Genomic DNA, 24621 nt, shown 5'->3' with positions numbered 1-24621 from the left:
AATATATGTAGTTGGTATTATAGAATTTTACAGTCCAGAGGAGGCTATACAATCCATTGCATCTGTCTGAGCTTTCGAAAGAGCTACCCAGATAGTCTTATTGCCAGACCCATTGCCATAGCCCTCGAAATAAATTCCTTTTGAATATATATCCAGCTGTCTTTTGGAACCTTGTGTAGAATTATATACCACTCTCCCAGTCACATCTGAACAACTCTTTGAGTAAAGATGTTTTTCCTCATCTCAGGTAGGAGATAGAAGGTAATGGTGGTGGGTTGCATTTCGGACTGGAGGCCTGTGACGAGTGGCATGCCTCAAGGGTCGGTGCGGGGTCCACTGCATGTTGTCATTTATATAAATGATTTGGATATTGAATATAGGAGGTATTTGAAACTAAAATAGATGGAGTAGTAGGCAGTGAAGAATGCTATCTCAGAGAAAAAAACAAACATTGATTAGATGGGCCGATGGGCTGAGGAGTAGCAGATGGAATTAAATTTACTTCTTACGCTCTCACCATAGTGAACTCTGGACTGGAGTTAAACATTGCCAATTGTAATCTCTGGGTGATGGATATGTCACCATCTGCACTGGACATGTATCTGTCTGTGGATTTTAAAAGCAAGTTAAGTGGTGGCACTATACCAGCTCTGCATTGTCAGCTTAGATTATGTGCCAATTCAAGTCCTTGATTGAGGGTGAACTCGTGACCTTCTGTCACCAAGGCAGGAGTATTATCAGCGAACTAAACTAACACTTAATCTTAACAGCAGAAGCAACAAGCCAGGCCTGGATTCATCAATTTGACCTTGTTCCTTATCCCAAACCAGCCAGCTATTCCCCTGAAGGAGCCTGATAATTTATTACTGAATTAAACGTAGCTTGATGTTGAAGAATCATAGTGCTTCATGTGGTTTTGCTTAGAATAGGAGCCACAAACAGTGCCTGCTATGTTCACAGCTGGCTCTTGTTCAGGTCTGTAGGTATATTTAAAAGTGCTGCACTGGAGAGTTTCGTTGCCATCACATTGTTCGGTGCTGCGTTTTGAGGATGGGGAGGGGAGGGAGGAATGCAGGGGTGGGGTGGTGGGGCTGGGTAAAAGTTTCTTGTCTTGTGTTTAATTTAGCTTTGGCAGGAGAGCACTGTCTGAGTCTTCAAAGAGATTTCGAGCGGATGTTGCACTGTGCAATCCAGCTGGAATATTGCCCGACTCTGGCCACTTCCTGCTCTGCTCCTGCATTCTGAGCAGTGATCCTATTCTTTGTGTGCATGGTGGGGGGGTGGGGGGTAGGATGGAGGGCAGGCGAGGATGTGGCGAGAGAGAAGTGGTTGCCGGCGGAGGGAGGTGTGGGGGGGAGTTGTTCAGAGAGGGGATTATATGTCAAACAAAAATTTCATTAACAGGGTCTTGTGGTCAAGGGCCAGTTATGTGGGGATTTGCAAAATGCAAAATGGAAACGTTTTCGAAAGTCATCAGGAAAAAAAATCTGCTTGACAGGAATTTGTTTTGACATTTTCAACGTTATAAGGCTCTGCTGGCTTGCAAAGGAAATTCTGAACACCCCTCCCCCAAGACCCACTGCCATCTATTCCCCTCTTAGCCATATCCTGGAGGCTGCTGCATTCCTTGGCTTCTGAGGAAATTCGGCTTTTAGTCGGATGAATGGAATGATCCCATTGAAGCCTTGGACGTAACAATTGACTACAATGAACGACTGTGAAGTGTCCACAGTATGCAGCTGTGGTTGAGCACGGAGTTACTTTGACAGCCACTCAGAAAGAGTCCTGATTTTTTGCCAGACAGTACACAGAACCTAAGTCACTGCCAATCATACTGACATCCTGTAAAACCACCGCCACTTGCGAAGTTTACTCACAGCAATAGAACATGCTGCAGGATATTTGGGGGTGAAGACTGGGATGGAAATGACTAGCACAGCCATATGTCGGAGTGTGTAATGTTGGGGCCGTGTCGGAGTGTGTAGTGTTGGGGCCGTGTCGGTGTGTGTAGTGTTGGGGCCGTGTCGGTGTGTGTAGTGTTGGGGCCGTGTCGGTGTGTGTAGTGTTGGGGCCGTGTCGGTGTGTGTAGTGTTGGGGCCGTGTCGCAGTGTGTAGTGTTGGGGCCGTGTCGGTGTGTGTAGTGTTGGGGCCGTGTCGCAGTGTGTAGTGTTGGGGCCGTGTCGGTGTGTGTAGTGTTGGGGCCGTGTCGCAGTGTGTAGTGTTGGGGCCGTGTCGGTGTGTGTAGTGTTGGGGCCGTGTCGCAGTGTGTAGTGTTGGGGCCGTGTCGGTGTGTGTAGTGTTGGGGCCGTGTCGCAGTGTGTAGTGTTGGGGCCGTGTCGGTGTGTGTAGTGTTGGGGCCGTGTCGCAGTGTGTAGTGTTGGGGCCGTGTCGGTGTGTGTAGTGTTGGGGCCGTGTCGCAGTGTGTAGTGTTGGGGCCGTGTCGGTGTGTGTAGTGTTGGGGCCGTGTCGCAGTGTGTAGTGTTGGGGCCGTGTCGGTGTGTGTAGTGTTGGGGCCGTGTCGGTGTGTGTAGTGTTGGGGCCGTGTCGGTGTGTGTAGTGTTGGGGCCGTGTCGGTGTGTGTAGTGTTGGGGCCGTGTCGGTGTGTGTAGTGTTGGGGCCGTGTCGGTGTGTGTAGTGTTGGGGCCGTGTCGGTGTGTGTAGTGTTGGGGCCGTGTCGGTGTGTGTAGTGTTGGGGCCGTGTCGGTGTGTGTAGTGTTGGGGCCGTGTCGGTGTGTGTAGTGTTGGGGCCGTGTCGGTGTGTGTAGTGTTGGGGCCGTGTCGGTGTGTGTAGTGTTGGGGCCGTGTCGGTGTGTGTAGTGTTGGGGCCGTGTCGGTGTGTGTAGTGTTGGGGCCGTGTCGGTGTGTGTAGTGTTGGGGCCGTGTCGGTGTGTGTAGTGTTGGGGCCGTGTCGGTGTGTGTAGTGTTGGGGCCGTGTCGGTGTGTGTAGTGTTGGGGCCGTGTCGGTGTGTGTAGTGTTGGGGCCGTGTCGGTGTGTGTAGTGTTGGGGCCGTGTCGGTGTGTGTAGTGTTGGGGCCGTGTCGGTGTGTGTAGTGTTGGGGCCGTGTCGGTGTGTGTAGTGTTGGGGCCGTGTCGGTGTGTGTAGTGTTGGGGCCGTGTCGGTGTGTGTAGTGTTGGGGCCGTGTCGGTGTGAGCAGTGTTGGGGACGTGTCGGAGTGTGTAGTGTTGGGGCCGTGTCGGTGTGTGTAGTGTTGGGGCCGTGTCGGAGTATGTCAGAAGCACAAACCCAGCGTGGGAGAAGCAGAAATGTAGGCTGACTTCACAATATCGATTCAAGAGCAGTTTTCTGAGGAGGAGAACTCATATCTTAAGTTTAGAGCTTTGTTCTGCTGGGCAGTGGAGGTTGAGTAGGGAGGCGAATCTTGGCGCTGTGGAATGGTGTCAAAGGATGCTGGATAGTTAGCAAAAGAGCCTAAATTTCCTCAGAAATACAATATTCATTACATGATATGAGAGAAGCTCTACCCCCAGTACCACAATCAGTGATTCTGCTGACTCCAACATCATTCAGATATTTTTCTGCTCATCTACGTCATTGACCCAACACAGAATGCTGATCCTCTCCTCATCATTCTGTGATTAGTGAGGTTTAACTGTAACGTTTGAGGTTAGAAGTTAACTTCGACTTAACACAAACGATCGATTGACAGTGAAATGAATGCTGGAAATCTGAAATAAAAGCAGACAGTACCTCAGCAGGGTGGGCAGCATTTCTCCACAGACACTGCCCAATTTGTCAAAGTTCTCCAGCATTTTCTGTTTAAGTTGGTATAAAGTTTCAACTGATTGGGCAAATAAAAGGATAACGAGCAGGAGAAACCAATCAATTTTGGGAGAGTGAAAAGGTTAATAGTGGTTCTGTGCAAACATTTGAGTGATGGGCAGAACAAAAAGATAATTCTTTAAGTGTGGTCGAAATGTTGCACATGCTAAACATTTGCAGCTTGAAGTTTTTAACAATTCCTCTGTTTCTTGAACCGAAATTTCCCCTTCCTTTACAGCTGCAACATGACCTGCCCCATGGGACACTATGGAGCTAACTGTGCCCATCCCTGCCCCTGTATCGAAGCGGACTGTGACCCTGTCCATGGTACATGCATTCTGGGTAAGCTCATCGGGCCGTGTGGAGATTCAAGAAAAAACTGCATTTTTTTTGGCCAAAAACTTCACGGTGATCTCTCTCTCCGTGCGCAGAGAGGGATTACAGGCTCAGAGAAGTCTTTCAATTGCTAACAGATTCAAACATGTGATGAAATGCTTTAGAATGGCTCTGTTCAGGAGAGTTTCAGAACCCTTGGCTTCAATGGTAAACACTATTTCTGTAATGATTCAAGAACATCAGCATTTCACATATCTCTGTAGGAAAACGTGGTGTTGACAGAACAGTGTCCTAAACAAGAATTCAGCAAAACACAAGGGTAAATGCACACACTTTGCTCAGGTTATCACTTACTGCAGTAGGAAATGAAAACAACACTCCAATTTACAATACATTTCTTCAGACAGTCCGTGCACAGTCACCCAGTACCTGCTCCTCCTGTCGCAGTCTGTACACAGTTACTCCGTACCTGCTCCTGCTGTGTCAGTCTGTACACAATCACTCAGTACCTGCTCCTCCTGGGTCAGTCTGTACACCGTCACTCACTACCTGGTCATCCTGCATCATTCTGCACACCGTCACTCACTACCTGGTCCTCCTGTCTCAATCTATACACTGTCACTCAGTACCTGCTCGTCCTGTCACAGTCTGTACACAGTCACTCAGTATCTGCTCCTCCTGCATCAGTCTGTACACAGTCACTCAGTACCTGCTCCTCCTGTCTCAGTCTGTACACAGTCACTCAGTACCTGCTCCTCCTGAGTCAGTCTGTACACAGTTACTCTCAGTGGCTCTTATGACACAGCAAGCAAACCAGATGGCTTAAAAAGTTAAACAATTAATACTACATGAATATGGAGATTATTTTTATGGAGGCTCATCTTTCCCCAGCATGAGGCTGTTGGTACTGATCAGGAGCAGAGGTCTTGCCTGCCGTAGTTGAGGCCATGCCAGTGAATTGTCGCAGAGTTTGTTGCTTCCCTGACTGAAATCACTGGAATATTCCTGGTCTGTTTCAAGCTGCTAATCACTGGCAAGGCTCATATGCATGCACCATCTGATAGAAAGGAGATGTTTGGCAGCAGGAAACCTTGTGCTGTGCCAGCAAACTCTTGAGAAAGCTCTGAGGATCATATTTGGGTTGTATTGAACTGTGCGCGAGGTCTGGGAAGTGAGTGGCTATTGTGCACCAGTCACTGTGGGAACTGACTACAGCACCTTGGTCCAGAACAAAGCAGACAGCTAGGACAGGTAAGGATTCAGCACTATCCACATCCTCAAATATCCCAAGATGGAACTCTACTGCTAGTTGGAGCGTGGAAGTCAGCTGCATTATTGAAGGAGTTGTGAATGGAGCTAAAGACTGCAGAATTATTAGCAGACTGTGCCACATGTGATCTTGTGACAGAGTGGGGGGGTCATTGATATAGTTGAAAATGGTTGAGCTGAGGCTGTTGCCGTGAGGAACTCCAGCATTACTTGCAGTTAATTCAGAAACTTCAATGAATGCCACTTTTGTCTGAGATTATATGTATTTGGATATAGTGGGTTCTGTGCAATAGGCAGGAATCACATGAGGATCCTGACAATCTCTATAGTTATCTGACTTGATGACCAACTGAATAAATCACAGATAACAGAACCATGAGTCTGTTTTGATTCTGAGGGGATTACTGAATAAGTGCCATGTTCTCCTGATATGTTCTTTTTCAGCACTGAGTTTTCTTCAAAAGGCCATAGTATTTTTTTTGTTCCTCGGCACCCGTGTGCGGCCATAGTATTTTATTCTTTCATGAGACAGTTTTGTTGCTAATTGATCAGTATCAGCCTCCATCGAGATGAGATTGGCTGTTTAAAATTTCCTGCACAAAACATCTTCAGGGTAGGAAAGAAAGGAGGAGAGGTGGCAGTATATATTAAAGCGATAATTGCCATACTGCACCATATGCAACTCCTCGGATACTGAAGCAGTCTATGCCCAAGTGCAGCAAGACCTGGACAATATCCAGTTTGGTTGTCTAGTGGCAAGTAACATTTGCACCACACGAGTGTCAGGCTGTGCCCATCTCCAACAAAAGAGAATCTAACCAATTCCTCTTGACATTCAATGGTATCAACGTCACTGAATCCCCCATTATCAACATCCTGGAGGGTTACCATTGACCAGAAACTAAACATTTGTTTTTATTCACTCACAGAATGTAGGCATCACTGGTGATGCCGATATTTATTGTCCATCTTGGTTGATCCATGACAAAGTGGTGATGAGTTGACTTCTTGAAGCAGTTGAAATTCTAGCTTAGTGGCAATTACTATGATGTTGCATCTGGGAAATTAATACTTTCATTGTGTGCTGTGGTACTAGTTTTCATGGAGAGTTAATTATTGAGGATATTGATAAATTCTTCTAATTCTGTTTCTGTATGGGTCCAAATATGCCAGCCTTCATTTCAAAATTGGAAGGTATTGTTATTACATGATTACATCAACTAACAAGATGGGTTGGTGAAAATGGAAAAGGAGCCCCTCAAAACCAAGATGTAAGCCTCAGAAAATGATGGCGTAGCCCTCAAGAAAATCTTAAGAAGGTTCCTTGAAAAGAATTGTTTTGACAAAAAGCTAGATCACAGAAAAGGATCTGGATGTATAATATGAATGACCAAGTTGTATGCTGCAGGAGATACTGCACATATGTTACGTTAGCAATTAAATACATTTAATTAAAATACATTAAAATTCAATTAAATACATTAAATAATTTACCATAGTAGGAATTTAGATATTTAAATTACAGATGGTACTATATCTTAACCTAGCAGGTACAGATGTAATGTTTTAATTTATTTTGTACTCAGGAAGCTTCAATGGATTCTAACTCTAGCTTTAACAGTGATTCCTATGGGAATCAATGCTTCACTTAAATGGCATTCTCAGAAACCCAACTGCAATTTTAACTGAGGATGTCCTGTACACTTCTCACCAACCAGTTCAAGATCTGATACTTTCCTCTCTGTAATACTTCACTCATCACCCTCATAGTGATATTCTGATATACTTTGCTCGCCTGACCCAATGGTGCAGTCTACAATGTGTGGGCTTTTGTCGCTTACTCTTTCTTCCTCTTTACCCACAGGCTCCAATGGGAGAGTAGGTGTCATCGCAGCTGGGGCTCTGGTTTTGTTCCTTCTGCTCCTGCTTCTGCTGTTTTTGTGTTGCTACTGTCTTTGTCACAAGAAGAATCGGGATAATGAGTGAGTATTCCACAGCACAATGTCTGATTCTCCAGTAATCGAGAACTGTTGACCAATTCCAATAAGCATTTTTCAAAAGGAGAGTGAGCGATGCAATGGATCAATAAATTTGATTTGCCACTTTCATACTGAAATTTGAGTTCAGCACAGACTAATGAGATGAAGGTCTTTTGCTTTTGCTACTTCCAGGTTCAATTGGAAATAATTTTAACTTCTAATGTTAACATCTAGTCTGTTGCAATGAACACCTGAGTCATTAATTCTGAAACATACAAAGGAACACATACTGATGACTAAGCAGTGTCATATTACATTGATTCCTATCCTATTAATGAATGTCAGTGTTCTAATTAGTTAACCAATGATTTCCTGCAGATGTAACTGGGCTAACTTACTCAGCACTATCCTGAGCAGGAGGTGAATCAGTGCAGTCCCTAATGGATGTAACTGATTTAACCCTATTCCATATAGTACCCTACATGTATGACCAATTTAACTCATTCAGAATTGGCCCCTGTAGTTGTGGTCAAGTTATCCTATTCCGCATTGATCTCTATTGAGGTGAGTGGATTAATAGATTTGCTGCCCCATGGATGTGAAAAGGTTAATTTAATCAAAAGTGTTCCCCCTGTGGGACTGAATAGATTAATACAGAGGAAACTGCCCAATGTATGTCTGGGTGGGTTAACAAACTTAGCACTGCTCCTTGTGGGTGTGGAGGTAGGTTCACTCACTCAACATTATATGCTCTATGTGAGAGTGAGCTAATTCTCTCATCTAATTTTTAATGTCCTGTTACACACTGGAAATATGTTTCAGTATGGAGTTGATGATCAATCTCATTTGTAAAAAATGTGAAAAGGCATTTAACAAGAAGAAACACCAAGAATGTATGTTCCCTTGTTGAAAGATGGAAAAAAAGCTCAGCTTGAAGTTCACTAAAACATAATCTAATGCCACAGCCACATGAAAAACGAATAGACTACAAGACAGCCCAAACCCCTACCTTATCAAACACATCAATAGTATGTAAGTAGAAACTCAGAGCTGGATAGAGCTATTAAGCTTTTTAAGCCTGCTACACCATTCAATATGAGGAAGGTTGATCCTCCATCCTCACGTCATGTTCCCTCTGTCTTCCATGCCTTGATGCCTTTAATATATCTAAAAAATAACAAATCTCTCTCTTGAATACACTCCCAGATAGTATTTGAGAATTCTATCAAACTATCTGTTGTTAATGAAGACAATATAGGGTAGACTTTGTGAAATCATAGCGGCTGGTATCCCGCCACCAAGTCACCCTTTATTTTCATGTGCACAATACACTGGTTGTGGTCAGCCAGCACGGAGTTAGTCCCCTGAACCGAAGAGATTCTAAATTCCTTGTTTATATATATTTTTTACTTTATCAGACTGTACAAAACACAATCAGTCAACAATGAACAATAAGCAGCAGTTTGCAAGGAACAGCAATGGACAGGGGCAGAAAGTCCAAATCCCACTGTACAACCAGTTCGCAGGGAAATGCGGACGATCCCCAAATCCCACCTTATCTTACCCCCTAGTTATCTTGGTCAGCCAGGGCTTTCCTGATTGGTCCAGGTTAACAACACCAATCAAGAACCTCGTGGTCAATGAGGTCCATCTCGTTCTAATCACTACACTTTAATATTGAGAATTAAAGTAAAATGTTCCACATCTCCTAGCACCGATTTCTTGTCTGTTATCTGTTCTACTACTGGATATGTGATATGACAAAGGAAGAAAACTGTTTGTGAATATTATTAGCAGGAGTACATTAACGTGAGTGGCATCCAGTGCATCACTTGTTGTGTATCTTTGGTCCATCAATGACAGAGACCTTCTATTAGGCCCCATTTCTCTAACATTGTGTGTTTTGCCTCATGCCAGTTCCAATCAAGCCATCGCTGTCAGAGGAAAGCAGGCACGGAGACGTTTGAGGGGCACCTTTAGCCAGATCAGTACCAAACTACCTAGAATTCCCATTAAGCACCAAAAGTTCCCAAAGGTTGTTGGTGAGTAGGCAATTCTTGCCCCAAAATTAAAAATATTCAATGTATACCAGTTGGTGCTTTTTGTTAGATATGAAGAAAAGCTTGTAAATTGTTGAATACCAATGAAAAACAAAAACAAATCTTTGGAGGGCACAGAAAATTTGTCAACATTTGAAGAAGAAAAGGGATGTGAAAGGGATGGACATTCCTTTGATGCCTGATTCAGGACCTATACTGTACACTTAATATATTTGATGATGATGCTCTTTGCACTGCAGTTATAAAGAACAGGCTTACCATTCCATTACACACAAGAGGAATTCTTCTCCACTTGTTATTTTAGTGAAGAAAAATTTCACAGGAAAATGAGCTTTTTTCTTAACAAAATTAATGTGTCTCTCTCTTCTTTCCAGAGGCTCTTATATCACTCTGAAAGAATGTTTTAGTCCTGAGGCCTTTCTTTTTTGGCTGATTCCATTGTCCCATATGTTCAGTCTGCCTCATGTTGTGTTGTCTATATCTCCACACCTGCATGGTTATTCCCTACACTACATCTCTACACTTTAATTACATTGATTGCAAGGGAATAATGCTATAGCATTCAGACCAGGAGCTGACCTGTTAATGGACAAGTCAGAGAATGATGCTACTTCCCAAACATTTTTCAGACATTACCCTGGTTTCAGTTCTAAACAGCCTGTTTCCTGTTACAAAACACAAGATTATTTCATTGGAAACTGTTGTATAAAATATTTAAACCTAACTCTCCAGGAATTGAATCAAAATAAAATAGTTTTATATTTTTCTGTAACTATTTGAAACTGTGTTATGCAAATCCAAATTAACCCTTGAAAAGATGTAGTAGTTATAGACATTGTTTCATTTTTAATTATTGCCCCACCATTTGTGCCTTCTGTATATTAGCTCAGAGTGTCCTCGCCAATCAGGACCTGCAGTTTTAAAATGTCTTCAATCTTGAAAGGCAACCCAAACCATTTCTCAATGGGTATTTATTTGTAACTTTAATGTTCAGTACAATTAAATACAAAGATCAAGATTATTATTTTGTAATATGTTCAAGAGGTTAAATAGCCCACCTTTACCTGTTCCTGCGTGAAAATAGTTAGAAGTTAGTCTGGACTTGTTTGCAGACTGATGATTCCTGAATGGGTCAGGTTGTGAGGAATGTTGGATCAACCAGGATCAGATTGATTGGTAGAGCAAATTTAAAGGGCCAAATGGCCTACTCCTGTTCGTATTTCTATACTGTTATGGTGCCAATGCCTGTTGCACTCCAACTGAGTTGCCTAAAAAGGGGCGTCGTATATGTAGCAGGCCATCCCTAAATTGGAAACGTAAATTAGCATGCACTGTGCTTGTTTTACCTTGAATATTGGGCACGACACACACCTATTTCTACTCTAGTGCATTCTGCCAGCCTTATCCTGCAGTCTGCTCATTGGGTGCTATAGCAGTTCTTCAAGCCTTGTAACTCGAGACTTTTCCTTCAGGGTTTTGTTCCCAACTTTTGCTCTCTGGTAGAATTTCCTTTGTTCTGAGATCAGCAACTGTGTGTGAAATTGTGCTCAGCGGTTGTGTGTTATAGGTGCTGCTTGAACATTTTTGGCATGAGTCCCACTGGGTTCCATCATATTGAGGACATTATCATTCATGCTACTGACTTAATTATTACAACATGATTGGAAGATTAGCTGTTATATTTAAAGGTGTTACATGAAAATAAATTATTTTATTGTTGCATTAGTATAAAAGCTTCACTCCACTATGATTTAGGCTAAAATTGTCAAATGGGTCTATTAAGCAGCAAGAGGAATAATGAGCAGAAACAATGGGGCGGGATTTAACTGGCCCAGTGATGGTCTTGCATTGGTCCTTATCTAGGTATCAGATCTATGGCAATGGAAGCCCCACTTCAAGAGGTGCTGCTGGCTAATCAAAGACTAGCAGAACCTCATGGCCATCAGTGATACCAGGAGCATTGGCTGAACAATGCATTCACCAGAGACTGGGGAATGCAGAATGGCTCCAGGCCACGGGCCAGTGAGGGTAGGCTGAAGATCCCAGGCTGAAGGGTGGTATTCACTTTCAGAGGACATCCCCTCCCAGGTCCTGAATTCTTTCATCTGCCCCTGAACCACCTCAAAAACAAAAGCAAATCTAACAAGATTTGCTGAGCAGTCCTGGGGTGACAAAGGAAAGCCTTGTGGCTCCCAGTTAACCACTGAGCCACCTCTGAATTGCAATGGACTTGGGAGATATTGGGTGTCAACTTTCTCATTGATACCAAGCCGCCACTGGCAGCTACAAATTTCACATCAACCTCTTGCATCCTCTGGCTTATTTGGGGTGATGCTTAACTGTGGCAGGATACTGGCACTGAGTCCAGCCACTATAGTTGCCAATGTGATAGACTGGATTAAATTCTGCTCGATAGCACACTGAATTTGCAGACACTACACATTCCCTGAATATAAACTTTTCTGTGATCATTTGAGTCTCTGATCTTTTTAATTGAAATGCTCCCATCTTTGAACTTGAAGAAATATTTGTTAGAAGTCATTGGTACAAAACAGATGGCGATGTACATCTCTTAATGGCAAAAAAGACTGTCAATATTTCAAAAAGACTAACAAGATGTTTATATTTATACCCAGCCAAATTAGAGAATAATGCCTGGTTGTCTATCAAAATAAGACATGTTATGATTTACAACTAATATCAACATATAATTTTTTTTAAAAAGCTGATATTTGTTATATCAGTTGTTCCATTGCTTTGTTTTCATATACTTGAGACAAGATCAGAAAAATAAACAATTGTCCAGAATGTGGCTGTCATTTTGAACGCCTCTTAAAGGAACAGCTTTTCAAGTAACATTAGGCAATGCAGCCTGAAGGCTCATGAAGAATGGACAAAATTACTCTATTTTTGTCACAGACCCAACAACAATGACTTGGAGTTATAGAATGACTTTAACACAGAAAAATGTTCCGAGGCGTGTCACGGGAATTAGTTCAGAAATAAATGTTATTAAGACAAATTGTTTGATATTAGGAAGAGTCATCAAAAAAAATGTTTAAAGTATTGCATAAGAGTCTATAGCACTAAAATTGGTCCACTGTTTTATGCTGGCATTACACTCTGCTGAAACCTTCTCCCTCTCCTCTTTATTTAACACTCGCAGCTGATAAAGATGTCATTCTGAGGATGATATTAAATAAAAGAAGTGTGCCATAAAGGCAAAGTAAAACAAACCAATCTAGTCTTTGTTGCATGATGAATCCCCTCCCTCCTCCTCACATGGTATGAGCTGACTGGAAGCTTGGTCACCAGGAACGAGTTTAGCTGCCACTGTCCTTCTTTTAGTTTGTGATTTCGAGGACCCGCTTTGTCCAGTGTGCCAGAAGAAAACCATTAGGTAGTCTAACAAAAAGAGCCTCTTTTCTTAAACAAGGTGTAGTTTATTCATGACATCAACTAGATACAAGTCAGATTGGTAAGATGGACATTTTTGTAAAGACTATAAGTTCCTTTGAAACTTATATCTGTTCTCCAAATGTCCCCTCCCTAATCTTTATGACATCATCAAATTAGTTGGAACTTAATGTACTCCTCAGCAGAACCAAAGACCTCATTCAACAGTCTTCACCAACATAACCCAGGAATTAGTCTTCACCAACTTAGTAAAGAACATTGCAGCCTATTATGATCTGGGTCTCCAAAAATGACCATATTCCCATGTCTAGTCCACCATTGTTAGTTTTGAAACTGCTGCTAGTCTGTACTAACAGAAAGCTAATGCTTGGCTTCATCTAAGCAGCCTGGCAGCTTGCCTGTAATATTATTTTCTTTCCTGCACCAGTTGCTGTGTATTAAGGAGGTAGATGTGGAGGCCATGATTAGCACAAATCAGCCATAATCACCCACAGCTGCTATTACAGCTAATGACATAACCACATCAAAGCAGCACACCAGCAAAATTGCAAAGATTAGAAATTCTTCACATCTTCCTGTGGCATCACCAAGGTATTACATCTGTGTTAGTAAACAGTTTAGTTAGCATCCTGTGACTTCCCAATTTGAAATGCCGTTCAGCACGAGAAGGGCACAAAGTACATGAGGCTATGTCAGGGCAAAAGATTGGGGCAGGCAATGGTGGATTTCATCACCCCCCTGCCTTCGTCCTGTTAGAAGAAGTATCTTCAAGAGCTTGTCATGTGGAGCAGAAGCAATTGTTAAATCCTGTGCTCATGCCATGTCAACACCGTTTTACACTTAGTCAAGAATCATTATTCACTGCAGGAGGGAAGCATGGGTATTGTCAGATACAGATATAGCATAATCAGAATAGGAGGTGGTAGTCCCATTTGATAGTCACAGAACAGTGGATTTTCATAATATAAAGCTGTCCCACTGAATGACCTATTGACATGCTGCCTGGTCGATTTCACAAAACCAGCTGGTGGAGGATAGTACAGCAGCCAACCTTTACTCAGGCTTCCATTTATGTAGAATTAAGCATTTCAAGGATATAGTTCCTAAATAAACCAAATTGTAAATTCAGCAGTATCTTTGCTTTGATATTTTGTAGTGAACCTTTTCCAAAATGCTATCACACACCTCTGGATTAGGCGGAACTTGAAACCAGACTTCCTGACTCAGAGGGAGAGTCACTGCAGCACAAGAATCCTCAGCAGTATTTTCTTATGTGTGTTAGGGAAACCCAAATTATTGTCCTTTGACTGAATATAGTCAAATACAATTAATATGACACCGACACCTGACAATATTTTATGAGGCCTTACAATGGTCATTAGGCCAGAAAAGCATGAAAGTGAGGGTTGGTGAGCTCAGTTGGCCAGATTGCTGGTTTGCATTACAGAGTGATGCCAATAATGTGGGGTCAAGGGACTCTCTTGAGGTGCAGTGGTAGTGTCTTTGTGCCTGGGCCAGGAGGCCCAGGTTCAAGTCCCACCTGCTCCAGAGACATTCAGAACAGGTTAATTAGAAAAATAGGTTAATTTAAAAGAAATAAGTAGCATGGGTTCAATTCCTCCACAAGCTGAGGTTACCTTGATGGACTGTCCTCAACCTCTCCCAGCATTTAATGCACAGTGATCCTCCGGTTAAATCAGTACGAGCCTTCTCTCTCTGTCTCTAATGAGAAAGGAGCTCTATGGATCCTGTAGGACTATGGTGACTCATACATCTTACTTTACCTTGATAAGAGTGCATAAAATATTAACCAGTACAGATAAATAGCATAAATCTGGACTTTAAGGCAGAAAAGTAAGACCAAGCAATATATGTTTAAAAAGACAAAAGGAAAACTGGTACACAAAGTATGAGATATTTTAAATATTACTCAGTCCAGGATTGTTGGGGTTAAAATATTAAGTATATTTTAATGGGGTGTGGTGTAGTTCTGAATGCTATGACACAAGTCAATATGGTGCAATTGTCATTTGACATTTCTCTCAACTGTCACATTGCAGACACGTCATTGATTGGTGACAGGTGACTGTAATGTGCAGATGTTTCTTTAGGCTGGACTCAGTCATCCTTTTGCTCAATCTTTGATTCTTCTTCTAGTGGCTCATCATGACATGGAAAACACCTTAAACTGCAGCTTCATCGAACCACCATCTATGATGGATCAGCCATCTCCATCTTGGTCTTCCCATGGCTCTTTTTCCTCTTTTGATACAGCAGATGATGGTCCTGTGTACTGTGTCCCTCATGAAGGTGAGTACAGATGTCAGTGGTTGCATGTAGTCACAAAGCTCCAGTTTATCATCACATCTCAGCTTCTGCAGTAACCATAGAATGGTTACAGCATCGAAAGGGGCCATTGTACCATCATGTCTGTGCTGATCCTCTGATGAGACTGTTCATCTAAAGCTATCCCCTGGCTTTACCCCATAGCCTGGCAATATAATGATCAAATTCCTTTCAAAAACCTCAATTCATGCTGCTTTCATCGCACCTTGAATCAGTGCATTCTGGATCCTCACCATGTGTGGAAAAAGTTTTTCTCACATTCCTGGCTTCCTTTGCTAATTACCTTACATGTGTGTTTTCTGATTCTCAAAAGCTGAGTAGACACTCATGATTTTGAATACTTCTTTCAAATATCGATTCTCCAAGGAGAACAGTCCCAATCTTTCTACATCACTGAATTTCCTCATCCTTGAACTGTCATTAATCTTGTCTATATCCTCTCTCGGGTCTTTACATATGCTCTAAATTGTGGGGTCCAGAATTAGACATTATGCTCCAGCTGAGGTTAAATCAGTGCTTTCTACAGGTTCAATCTAACTTTCTTGCTTGTGAACTCAATGGATGCAATTTCCTCTCCCTGGAGGTGACAATGGAAGTGGCAAGGTGGACAAATAGTTGGGTAGGTTGACCCTAGAAGGATACTAACCCACCGCCTGTCACCTCAGCCACCAAGTTCTGGGCAATAAAGCCCATGGGCACCATCCCATTCCACCACCAATTAAGGTTCCTAACTCATCCATTAACAGTTACTTCAGACCATCTTATCATTGGCCCAATTACCTGCTATCTGACAGGTGAGAAAATAGCTTCTTGCCGCAGGGAGTGGAGTGCATCATTTCTCCCTCCAACTCTATTTTGATTTAGTCCCTACCCTCCCCCTCACTGTTTTGATCACACAGCACTGCCCTTTGATGTGAAGGGCAGTGCTTGTCACTGGCCACCCGGGTGTTTTCCTATCTTCCTGGTGGTGGAATTTGAATAAAGATTTGTGTACATTGTGTCTTTCACTGTGTCCCACACCTGCACACACACACCATGGGTGCTGGGGAAAAAATAAGCACTACTGCACTTAGGTGGTAGTGTGGGGGTTTTAAAAAAAAATGATAAAAAAAAAGAAAAAAAAAAGGAAAAAATAAAAAAAAAAGAAAATAGCTTCTTTCCAACAAAGGGAATCATGGCACATGCCTGCTGGACAGGGTGAGATGGTACTTCCATTTGCCTCAGTCTGGTGAAACTCAGGGCCAGGGTACCAGAGGAGATAGCCACCGAGAAGGAAAGAACAGCAATAAAACTGGTGAATGGTCCAACTTAATCTTGTATGCATCAAAATAGTGTTCCAGTATGGCCAGTATCTTCATTTCCAAGTATCACTGGCTTTCTAGTGTCTTTGCTGTCTGGGCACTGAAAGTCAATCCCTTGCCCTTGCTTTTAGAGTCATGGAGTCATGGAGATGTACAGCATGGAAACAGACCTTTCGGTCCAACCTGTCCATGCCGACCTGATATCCCAACCCAATCTAGTCCCACCTGCCAGCACCCCCTATCCATGCCCTTCATAATTTTGTAAACCTCTATAAGGTCACCCCTCAGCCTCCAACACTCCAGGGAAAACAGCCCCAGCCTGTTCAGCCTCTTCCTATAGCTCAAATCCTCAAACCCTGGCATCATCCTTGTAAATTTTTTCTGAATCCTTTCAAGTTTCACAATATCTTTCCGATAGGAAGGAGACCAGAATTGCTCGCAATTTTCCAACAGTAGCCTAACCAAGTCCTGTACAGCCGCAACATGATCTCCCAACTCCTGTACTCAATATTCTGATCCATAAAGGAAAGCATACCAAACGACTTCTTCACTATCCTATCTACCTGCGACTCCACTTTCAAGGAGCTATGAACCTGCACTTCAAGGTCTCTGTTTATGAACAATCCTCAGGACCTTATCATTAAGTGTATAAATCCTGCTAAGATTTGCTTTCCCAAAATGCAGCACTTCGCATTTATCTGAATTAAACTCCATCTGCCACTTCTCAGCCCATTGGCCCATCTGGTCCAAATCCTGTTGTAATCTGAGGTAACCCTCTTCGCTGTCCACTACACCTCCAATTTTGGTGTCATCTGCAAACTTACTAACTATACCTCTTATGCTCACATCCAAATCATTTATGTAAATGACAAAAAGTAGAGGGCCCAGTATCGATCCTTGTGGCACTCCACTGGTCACAGGCCTCCAGTCTGAAAAACAACCCTCCACCACCACCCAGGTCTTCTACCTTTGAGCCAATTCTGTATCCAAATGATTAGTTCCCCCTGTATTCCATGAGATCTAACCTTGCTAATCAGTCTCCCATGGGGAACCTTGTCGAGCGCCTTACTGAAGTCCATATAGATCACATCTACTGCTCTGCCCTCTTCAATCTTCTTTGTTACTTCTTCAAAAAAACTCAATCAAGTTTGTGAGACATGATTTCCCATGCACAAAGCATTGGAAATGTTGACTATCCCTAATCTATTCTTGCCTTTCCAAATACATGTACATTCTGTCCCTCAGGATTCCCTCCAACAACTTGCCCACCACCGAGGTCAGGCTCACCGGTCTATAGTTCCCTGGTTTGTCTTTACTGCCCTTCTTAAACAGTGGTACCATGTTTGCCCACCTCCATTCTTCCGGCACCTCACCTGTGACTATCGATGATACAAATATCTCAGCAAGAGGCCCAGCAATCACTTCTCTAGCTTCCCACAGAGTTCTTGTGTACACCTGATCAGGTCCTGGGGATATAACCACCTTTACCCGTTTCAAGACATCTAGCACTTCCTCCTCTGTAATCTGGACATTTTGCAAGATGTCACCATCTATTTCCCTACAGTCTATATCTTCCATATCCTTTTCCACAGTAAATACTGATGCAAAATATTCATTTAGTATCTCCCCCATTTTCTGCGGCTCCACACAAAGGCCACCTTGCTGATCTTTGAGGGGCCGTATTCTCTCCCTAGTTACCCTTTTGTCCTTAATATATTTATAAAAACCCTTTGGATTCTCCTTAATTCTATTTGCCAAAGCTATCTCACGTCCCCGTTTTGCCCTCCTGATTTCCCTCTTAAGTATACTCCTGCTTCCTTTATACTCTTCTAAGGATTCACTCGATCTATCCTGTACATACCTGACATATGTTTCCTTCTTTTTCTTAACCAAACCCTCAATTTCTTTCGTCATCCAGCATTCCCTATACCTACCAGCCTTTCCTTCCACCCTGACAGGAATATACTTTCTCTGGATTCTGGTTATCTCATTTCTGAAGGCTTCCCATTTTCCAGCCGTCCCTTTACCTGCGACATCTGCCTCCAATCAGCTTTTGAAAGTTCTTGCCTAATACCATCAAAGTTGGCCTTTTTCCAAGTTAGAACTTCAACTTTTCGATCTGGTCTATCCTTTTCCATCATATACAAATCCAAAACAAATAGAATTATGGTCGCTGGCTGCAAAGTCCTCCCCCACTGACACCTCAGTCACCTGCCCTGCCTTATTTCCCAAGTGCAGGTCAAGTTTTGCACCTTCTCTAGTAGGTACATCCACATACTGAATCAGAAAATTGTCTTGCACACACTTAAGAAATTCCTCTCCATCTAAACCTTCAACACTGTGGCAGTCCCAGTCGATGTTTGGAAAGTTAAAATTCCCTACCATAACCACCCTAATATTCTTACAGATAGCTGAGATCTCCTTACAAGTTTGTTTCTCAATTTCCCTCTGACTAATAGGGGGTCTATAATACAATCCCAATAAGGTGATCATCCCTTTCTTATTTCTCAGTTCCACCCAAATAACTTCCCTGGATGTATTTCTGAGAATATCCTCCCTCAGCACAGCTGTAATGCTATCCCTTATCAAAAATGCCACCCCCCCCTCCTCTCTTGCCTCCCTTTCTACCCTTTCTGCGGCATTTGTATCCTGGAACATGAAGCTGCCAGTCCTGCCCATCCCTGATCAGCCTGATTCTCCTCTCATTATGGACCACATCCTGCAATCTTCTCCCAAACATAAACAGTGCAACCGATGCAGCACTTCTGGGTTGCACAGCCTGAGACTCTCTAGGTACGTTTTAGCTCCTTGAGGCTGCGAGCCTGTGATTAGCAGCCTTGAGTGGGGCAACATGTTAACAGAGAGACTCCTGGTTCAACAAGAAGCTCACTGGGTCACCACTTATTGATGCTTGATCTGGCAAACGTGGGGTGGATCTTGTTACTTTTGGTTTAAAGGGCCCTGCTCCCACATCTCGTGTGTGGAGCACTGAATCCCGGCCTGTGTTTCTGTAGATACATCCTTGGATAACACAGGCGTTATTAACTACATTCTCAACCTGGCTTGCCACTTTCAATAATTTATGTACATGCACCCGGATTCCTCTATTCCAGCAGTCACTTTAGAATTGTGTGGTTTATTATTACTTTACATCATCCCACTCCGTAATCTTCTTATCAGAATTAAATCTTTCCATTAAATTTCAACTGCCACTTTTCTGCCATTCCACCAGTCTGTCTGTTCCATTAAAGTTCGATGGGCTTTTACCTATTCTCAATGCTTTCAAGTTTCAGGTAATTTGAAAATGTTGGATTGTGCTCTGTACATGAAGTTTAAATCATTAATATATGTCAGGAAGGTTAGTATCCTAACAGTGATTTCTTGGGAACTGCACAACATCCTTTATGCCAATCCATCATCACCCATTTATTTCTTTGTTTCCTGTCACCCAGCCAATGTGTATTCCTTTTGCTACTGTCCCTTTTATTTCATGACCTCTAACTTTGTCTCTTGGCAGACCTGTGAGCATTGTATCAATAACATTTTCCAAGTCCATGTACACCACATCAACAGCATTATTCTCATTACCCCTCTATTATTTGTTATGTTCCCAGTCCAAACTGCCAATTAATGAAACAAACTGACTATGAACCAGCAACATTTTATTAGGTAGACATATATCAATGATCCACATCTAATTCTACCTTATTGATATAGATTCTGATGTGCAGAGGACAGTTTCAGCATTTGCAGATAATACAAAACTTGAAAACATAGTTAACTTTGGGGGGGTTCAAGGCAGACAAAAGGATATGGAATGGGTCGATAGATGGCCAATGAAGCTCAAGATTATCATCTTGTCTTTAAATGTGGCCCATCATTTAAATACTTTTTTTTGCCTGTTAATCTTCATTTCCATTTATCTGGGCCAGAACCAGAAGTACCACTTCCCACAAACTAATTGTTCTTATTCTGCTTGCCCCTTGTCCTTTTGCAAACATAAAATTATGGAACCCAAGATCACAATACCTAAAAACTCCCATTCTGACACTTGTTCCACCTGGCCCACCTGAAGATCCTTCCTACGAATTGAGAGAAGAGTAGATGGTCATTGGTACCTATCATTTGAGACAATGGATTGCTTACTGCCACTGGGGGTAGTTGTGGCCTAGTGGCTGTGTTCCTACCTCTGGTCCAGATGCTTTAGATTCACATGCCACCTATCCTGGAGGTGTTATGATATGTCTGAGTTCCTTGACTAAAAATAACTTGAGAGCTATTTTGGCGCAGTGGTAGTGTCCCCACATTTCAGCTAGTGTTCAAGTCCTACCTGTATCAGAAACGTATTATAGCATGCCTGAGCAGGTTGAATTAAAAAAAATATTTATGCCATTTATATTCAAAGTAAAGATCCTTGTTACAAATTGTTTCCAACTGAATGGATAATAGTAATTCTTCTGTCTGATCAGGAGGTTAAGATATATCTTTCCAATTTCTTTGAAAGGTGAAGATTTTATATGAACATTTTATGGAGGTGAGAGAGAGGGAAGGGTATAAAAATTGTCAGTCATTCTTCTTTGAGATTTTGGTGCTCGGTGATTGGATTTTACAGTGTAGTGTCAGTGACTGTAAAAACATTCTCACGTTAAGATTTGCTTTGGTTTTACAGAGAGTGTTCTGGAGAACAGTGTCCGGGAGAAGGTGAACTTGGCAGAAAAGCTAGTTCCCCCAATCAGTGAAGAGGATGCCGGGGAGTACACATGCCTGAAAGGTGACCCCAACGAATCACTCTTGCTTAAATTATCGGACAGCGAAGCCTCTAGCAATGGCTCTGGGTCCACCAGTGGGGCCATGTATGCAAAGGTAGCACGGCTCTCTAAGCAGTCCAAGGACAGCGATGTCAGTGTAAACACCAACAGCAGCAAAAACACAAACATGAGTGGCAAGCACCCATCACCTGAGAGGACCAAGCCTCCCCCACCTGACCCTTCGACCAAGCCCAAATTATCTTGGATTCATGGCAAGTTCAACACCTCATCAGCGACAAGATCACCATCGCTGGATAAAGCAGCCAACCAAGTAGAGGGCCATCATGGGACAAGCAGTAGTAGACAGAGGAATTTAAGTGAGTCATGTGCTGGCATTTATGGCAGGCAAGATGAGAAGAGAAGCACCTCAGAGGTAAAATTGAGGCACAAAGAGAAAGGTCTCAACCGGGCAAGAGAAACAGTTCCCAACGATATAAGTTGTGGGAGTAAAGTGCAGAAAAATAAAGCGAGTCCTGAACAAATGCAAAATCTCAATGGTGCTGTCCAAAATGCTCTGAAAAGAATTGGGACTTTGCCCGATGATAAGAGTGTAGCAGAAGAGAAAGAGTCACCACGCAGTCCACCACATGCGAAGGGTAGGCCAGAGGTCATTCACCCCCACCTACCCTCAGAGACAGCTAATATGTTGGCTCAACTCAAAGAAAAGACTCAAAATAAGTCAGAGCTTAACATGAGACAAAATGGGCTGATTTCACCTCAGCAGCAGAGGGAAAAGCCTACTCCACCACAGAAAGCAAAACGCTCATTCGGTGCAAATAACCAGAAGCTAAATAAAGCCATCATTCCAACGTCCACCAATCTTCAGAAAATGATAAATCCTTCTCCAGAACATCAGGAAACGACAGCAGGCAATGACAGGTGCTCAACCCTGGACGACAGGCAAAGCTGCAACTACCAGGAGCAGGATGGAGTGAACTGTACTCAGGCCAAACAGGAAACAGGTGACCAGACACCTAAAAGGACACCGATTAAAAAACCGCCCAGGAAGCGCAGCAAAGAAGCAACGTTGGACTCACAGCCTAAAACAGCTGTGATGCCACCTCAGGTGCTGGCTGTTAAAGAGTCATAACCAAAAATCAAACACTTTCTGCTCCTGTTCACCTCATTAACTTTCATGGAAAATCCAGGCAGAAAGGCACTTGTAAAACCGAGGACAGCACAGCCATTGTTGTGGATCAGTGCTGTGGCCCGTCCACTCAACATGAGGCAAAATGAAAATGATTGACTTTTCAACCTAATATATTCACGTGTCACAACCCTCCTTGATGGTCGAACATGACCAAAAGTGCATTTAATTTTGGATTGGCACTACCTTGGCAGATGACTAAAAGCAGTGTCTTCTTTCCGTTAACCTTACAACTGCCTGTGACTGATGATCAGTAATGGTACAGAGAGCCTCTGGCATTTCCGCTATTGTTAGAGATAGGCTTCTTTCTATGGACTGTAGAATCGGAGTTTTTATGACATTATATATTTCGATAAATTTTGCATAAGCAAAGCTTTCTCTAAAAAGGAAAACCTCATCTCCTTAACATTTTCTGTTGTTCTACTCAGTAAAGAACTGCTGGCTTTTGTATTTTATTATTTTACGGTTCTTCTGATGTTTATTTTGATGAAAACAAAAATGGTAAAAGACCAAAGATGCTGCCTTTGTGCCTCATTGCAGTGTGTGAAACTAGCTCAGTGCTAACCGGCTGCCTGTGTAACATTGGCAGAGGGCTGTAGCAACAGGGAGTGAAGGGAGTTTAGCACTAAAATATCATGGAGGTGAAGGACCCAATGCTGTTTGAACTAATTTGGAGTGGGGAGAGAGGTCCTGGAAAGTTAGCCCAAGAGATCAGAGATGATTGATGCAGAAAGGGTCAGTTTAGTTTAAAAAGTTCATTGTATTGACAGAACACACTGGAGCACAGAGACTGGAGTCTACAGTGAGGTAGTCAGCAGCCACAGTGCTAGTCTTATGAACATTCTGCGGTAGCTCGCAAACATAGTTTTAGTTTTTCAAGTATTTTTGACATATTTACAGTGTTGCATACTACTTGAGACACTCAGTAAGGTTTTGCCATTTCACCATCTTTGAATAATTGTCAGGGAAAAGCTTTGTTTCGCCCAGGATACTGTGCTGCTGCCAGTACACTGAGACTCCTGACGCACTGTGTCCCAGCTGCTTTCCATATACAATGATGTTTGTAAAATATTTTTTTATTTCAATCATTAAAAATTTCAAACAAAAGGAATAAAACATTTTCTTTCTTTAGCCATCTCCTGGTTTATTTTCTTCACTTGACTATTTATTGTTGAGTAGATGTTAAGCTGCTCGTTGTTAGAAATCTGAAGCAGTGGAAGCCTACGGCACAAAAAGGGCATTTGGAGAACTGGGGTGGGTCGGGGCAAGAGGAATGTGGAGAGGGAACTCCATTGATATCTCCTCAACAGACAGAGTCAGACATGGCTTCCATCACTGCCCCCTGTTCAAGCCACTTACACAGGGAAAGAGGTTGAGGCACGAGTTCACTGGAAGAACTTGAAAAGGTTTGAACTGACGTTGAGGCATCCTGTAAGTTTGGGCTCAGCATCAAATTTGTTACACTTGTCATCCCATCAAAGCACTTGCGATATCTGCTCTTCCACTGATGAATCCTTTCCAGATTCAGTGGGTTCTGGCTGAGGAATGGTATGCCATATTTCTAGCACTAGGAGAAAGTGAGGACTGCAGATGCTGGAGATCAGAGCTGAAAATGTGTTGCTGGAAAAGCGCAGCAGGTCAGGCAGCATCCAAGGAGCAGGAGAATCGACGTTTCGAGCATGAGCCCTTCTTCAGAAATACACATTTCCAAATCTCAAATGTGATTTCACTCCCAGTTAAGTTGGGGTTGCAGTGGTATTACAAATGTCTTTTGTTCTGGATGAATATTTTAAATGCCAGGACACTATAGGCTATGAACCAAGTGCAGGAATGAGTCTATGATTTGAAAAATCCATATGTGAAAAATTACCAAATTTGTTCTGGTGAAGGATTACATGAAAGTTTCAACTCAGAAACAACCCAATTAATCCAAGTCAATGTTTGTGCCCCACACAGCCTTTCCCCACTCTACTTTATCCAACAGCAACCCAGGTGCTCTTCTTTCCTCATGTATTTATCCAGTTAACCTTCAAACAATATTGTGGTGAATTTGAGGCATGACAGAACAGAAAATGAACGCATTTTTATTTTCAATACTGTGCATTGTTTCCCTGCATTAAATGACTATTCATGAAAAGCGATAGGTTTAACTGTATCTTGTTGAAATATTGGCTCTT

At 42.7% G+C, this 24621-nt stretch overlaps 1 protein-coding gene across 1 annotated transcript in view; it reads left to right on the top strand.

Moving 5' to 3' along the window:
• The window catches only part of scarf2 (scavenger receptor class F, member 2), a 71849-nt gene extending 48274 nt beyond the window's left edge, over positions 1-23575 (top strand). Inside the window, exons 7-11 of the mRNA XM_043715623.1 lie at positions 4020-4123; positions 7251-7368; positions 9283-9407; positions 15000-15152; positions 21159-23575. Of these exons, the coding sequence (XP_043571558.1) occupies positions 4020-4123; positions 7251-7368; positions 9283-9407; positions 15000-15152; positions 21159-22387 (1729 nt within the window). The 3' untranslated portion in view covers positions 22388-23575. The remainder of the gene's footprint in view (positions 1-4019; positions 4124-7250; positions 7369-9282; positions 9408-14999; positions 15153-21158) is intronic.
• Positions 23576-24621: the final 1046 nt, after the last annotated feature.

Source organism: Chiloscyllium plagiosum, chromosome 25 (genome assembly GCF_004010195.1).
Source record: "Chiloscyllium plagiosum isolate BGI_BamShark_2017 chromosome 25, ASM401019v2, whole genome shotgun sequence".
Taxonomy (NCBI): domain Eukaryota; kingdom Metazoa; phylum Chordata; class Chondrichthyes; order Orectolobiformes; family Hemiscylliidae; genus Chiloscyllium; species Chiloscyllium plagiosum.
The sequence above is the reverse complement of the archived record's forward strand: the minus strand, read 5'-3'. Positions and strand labels throughout refer to the sequence as shown.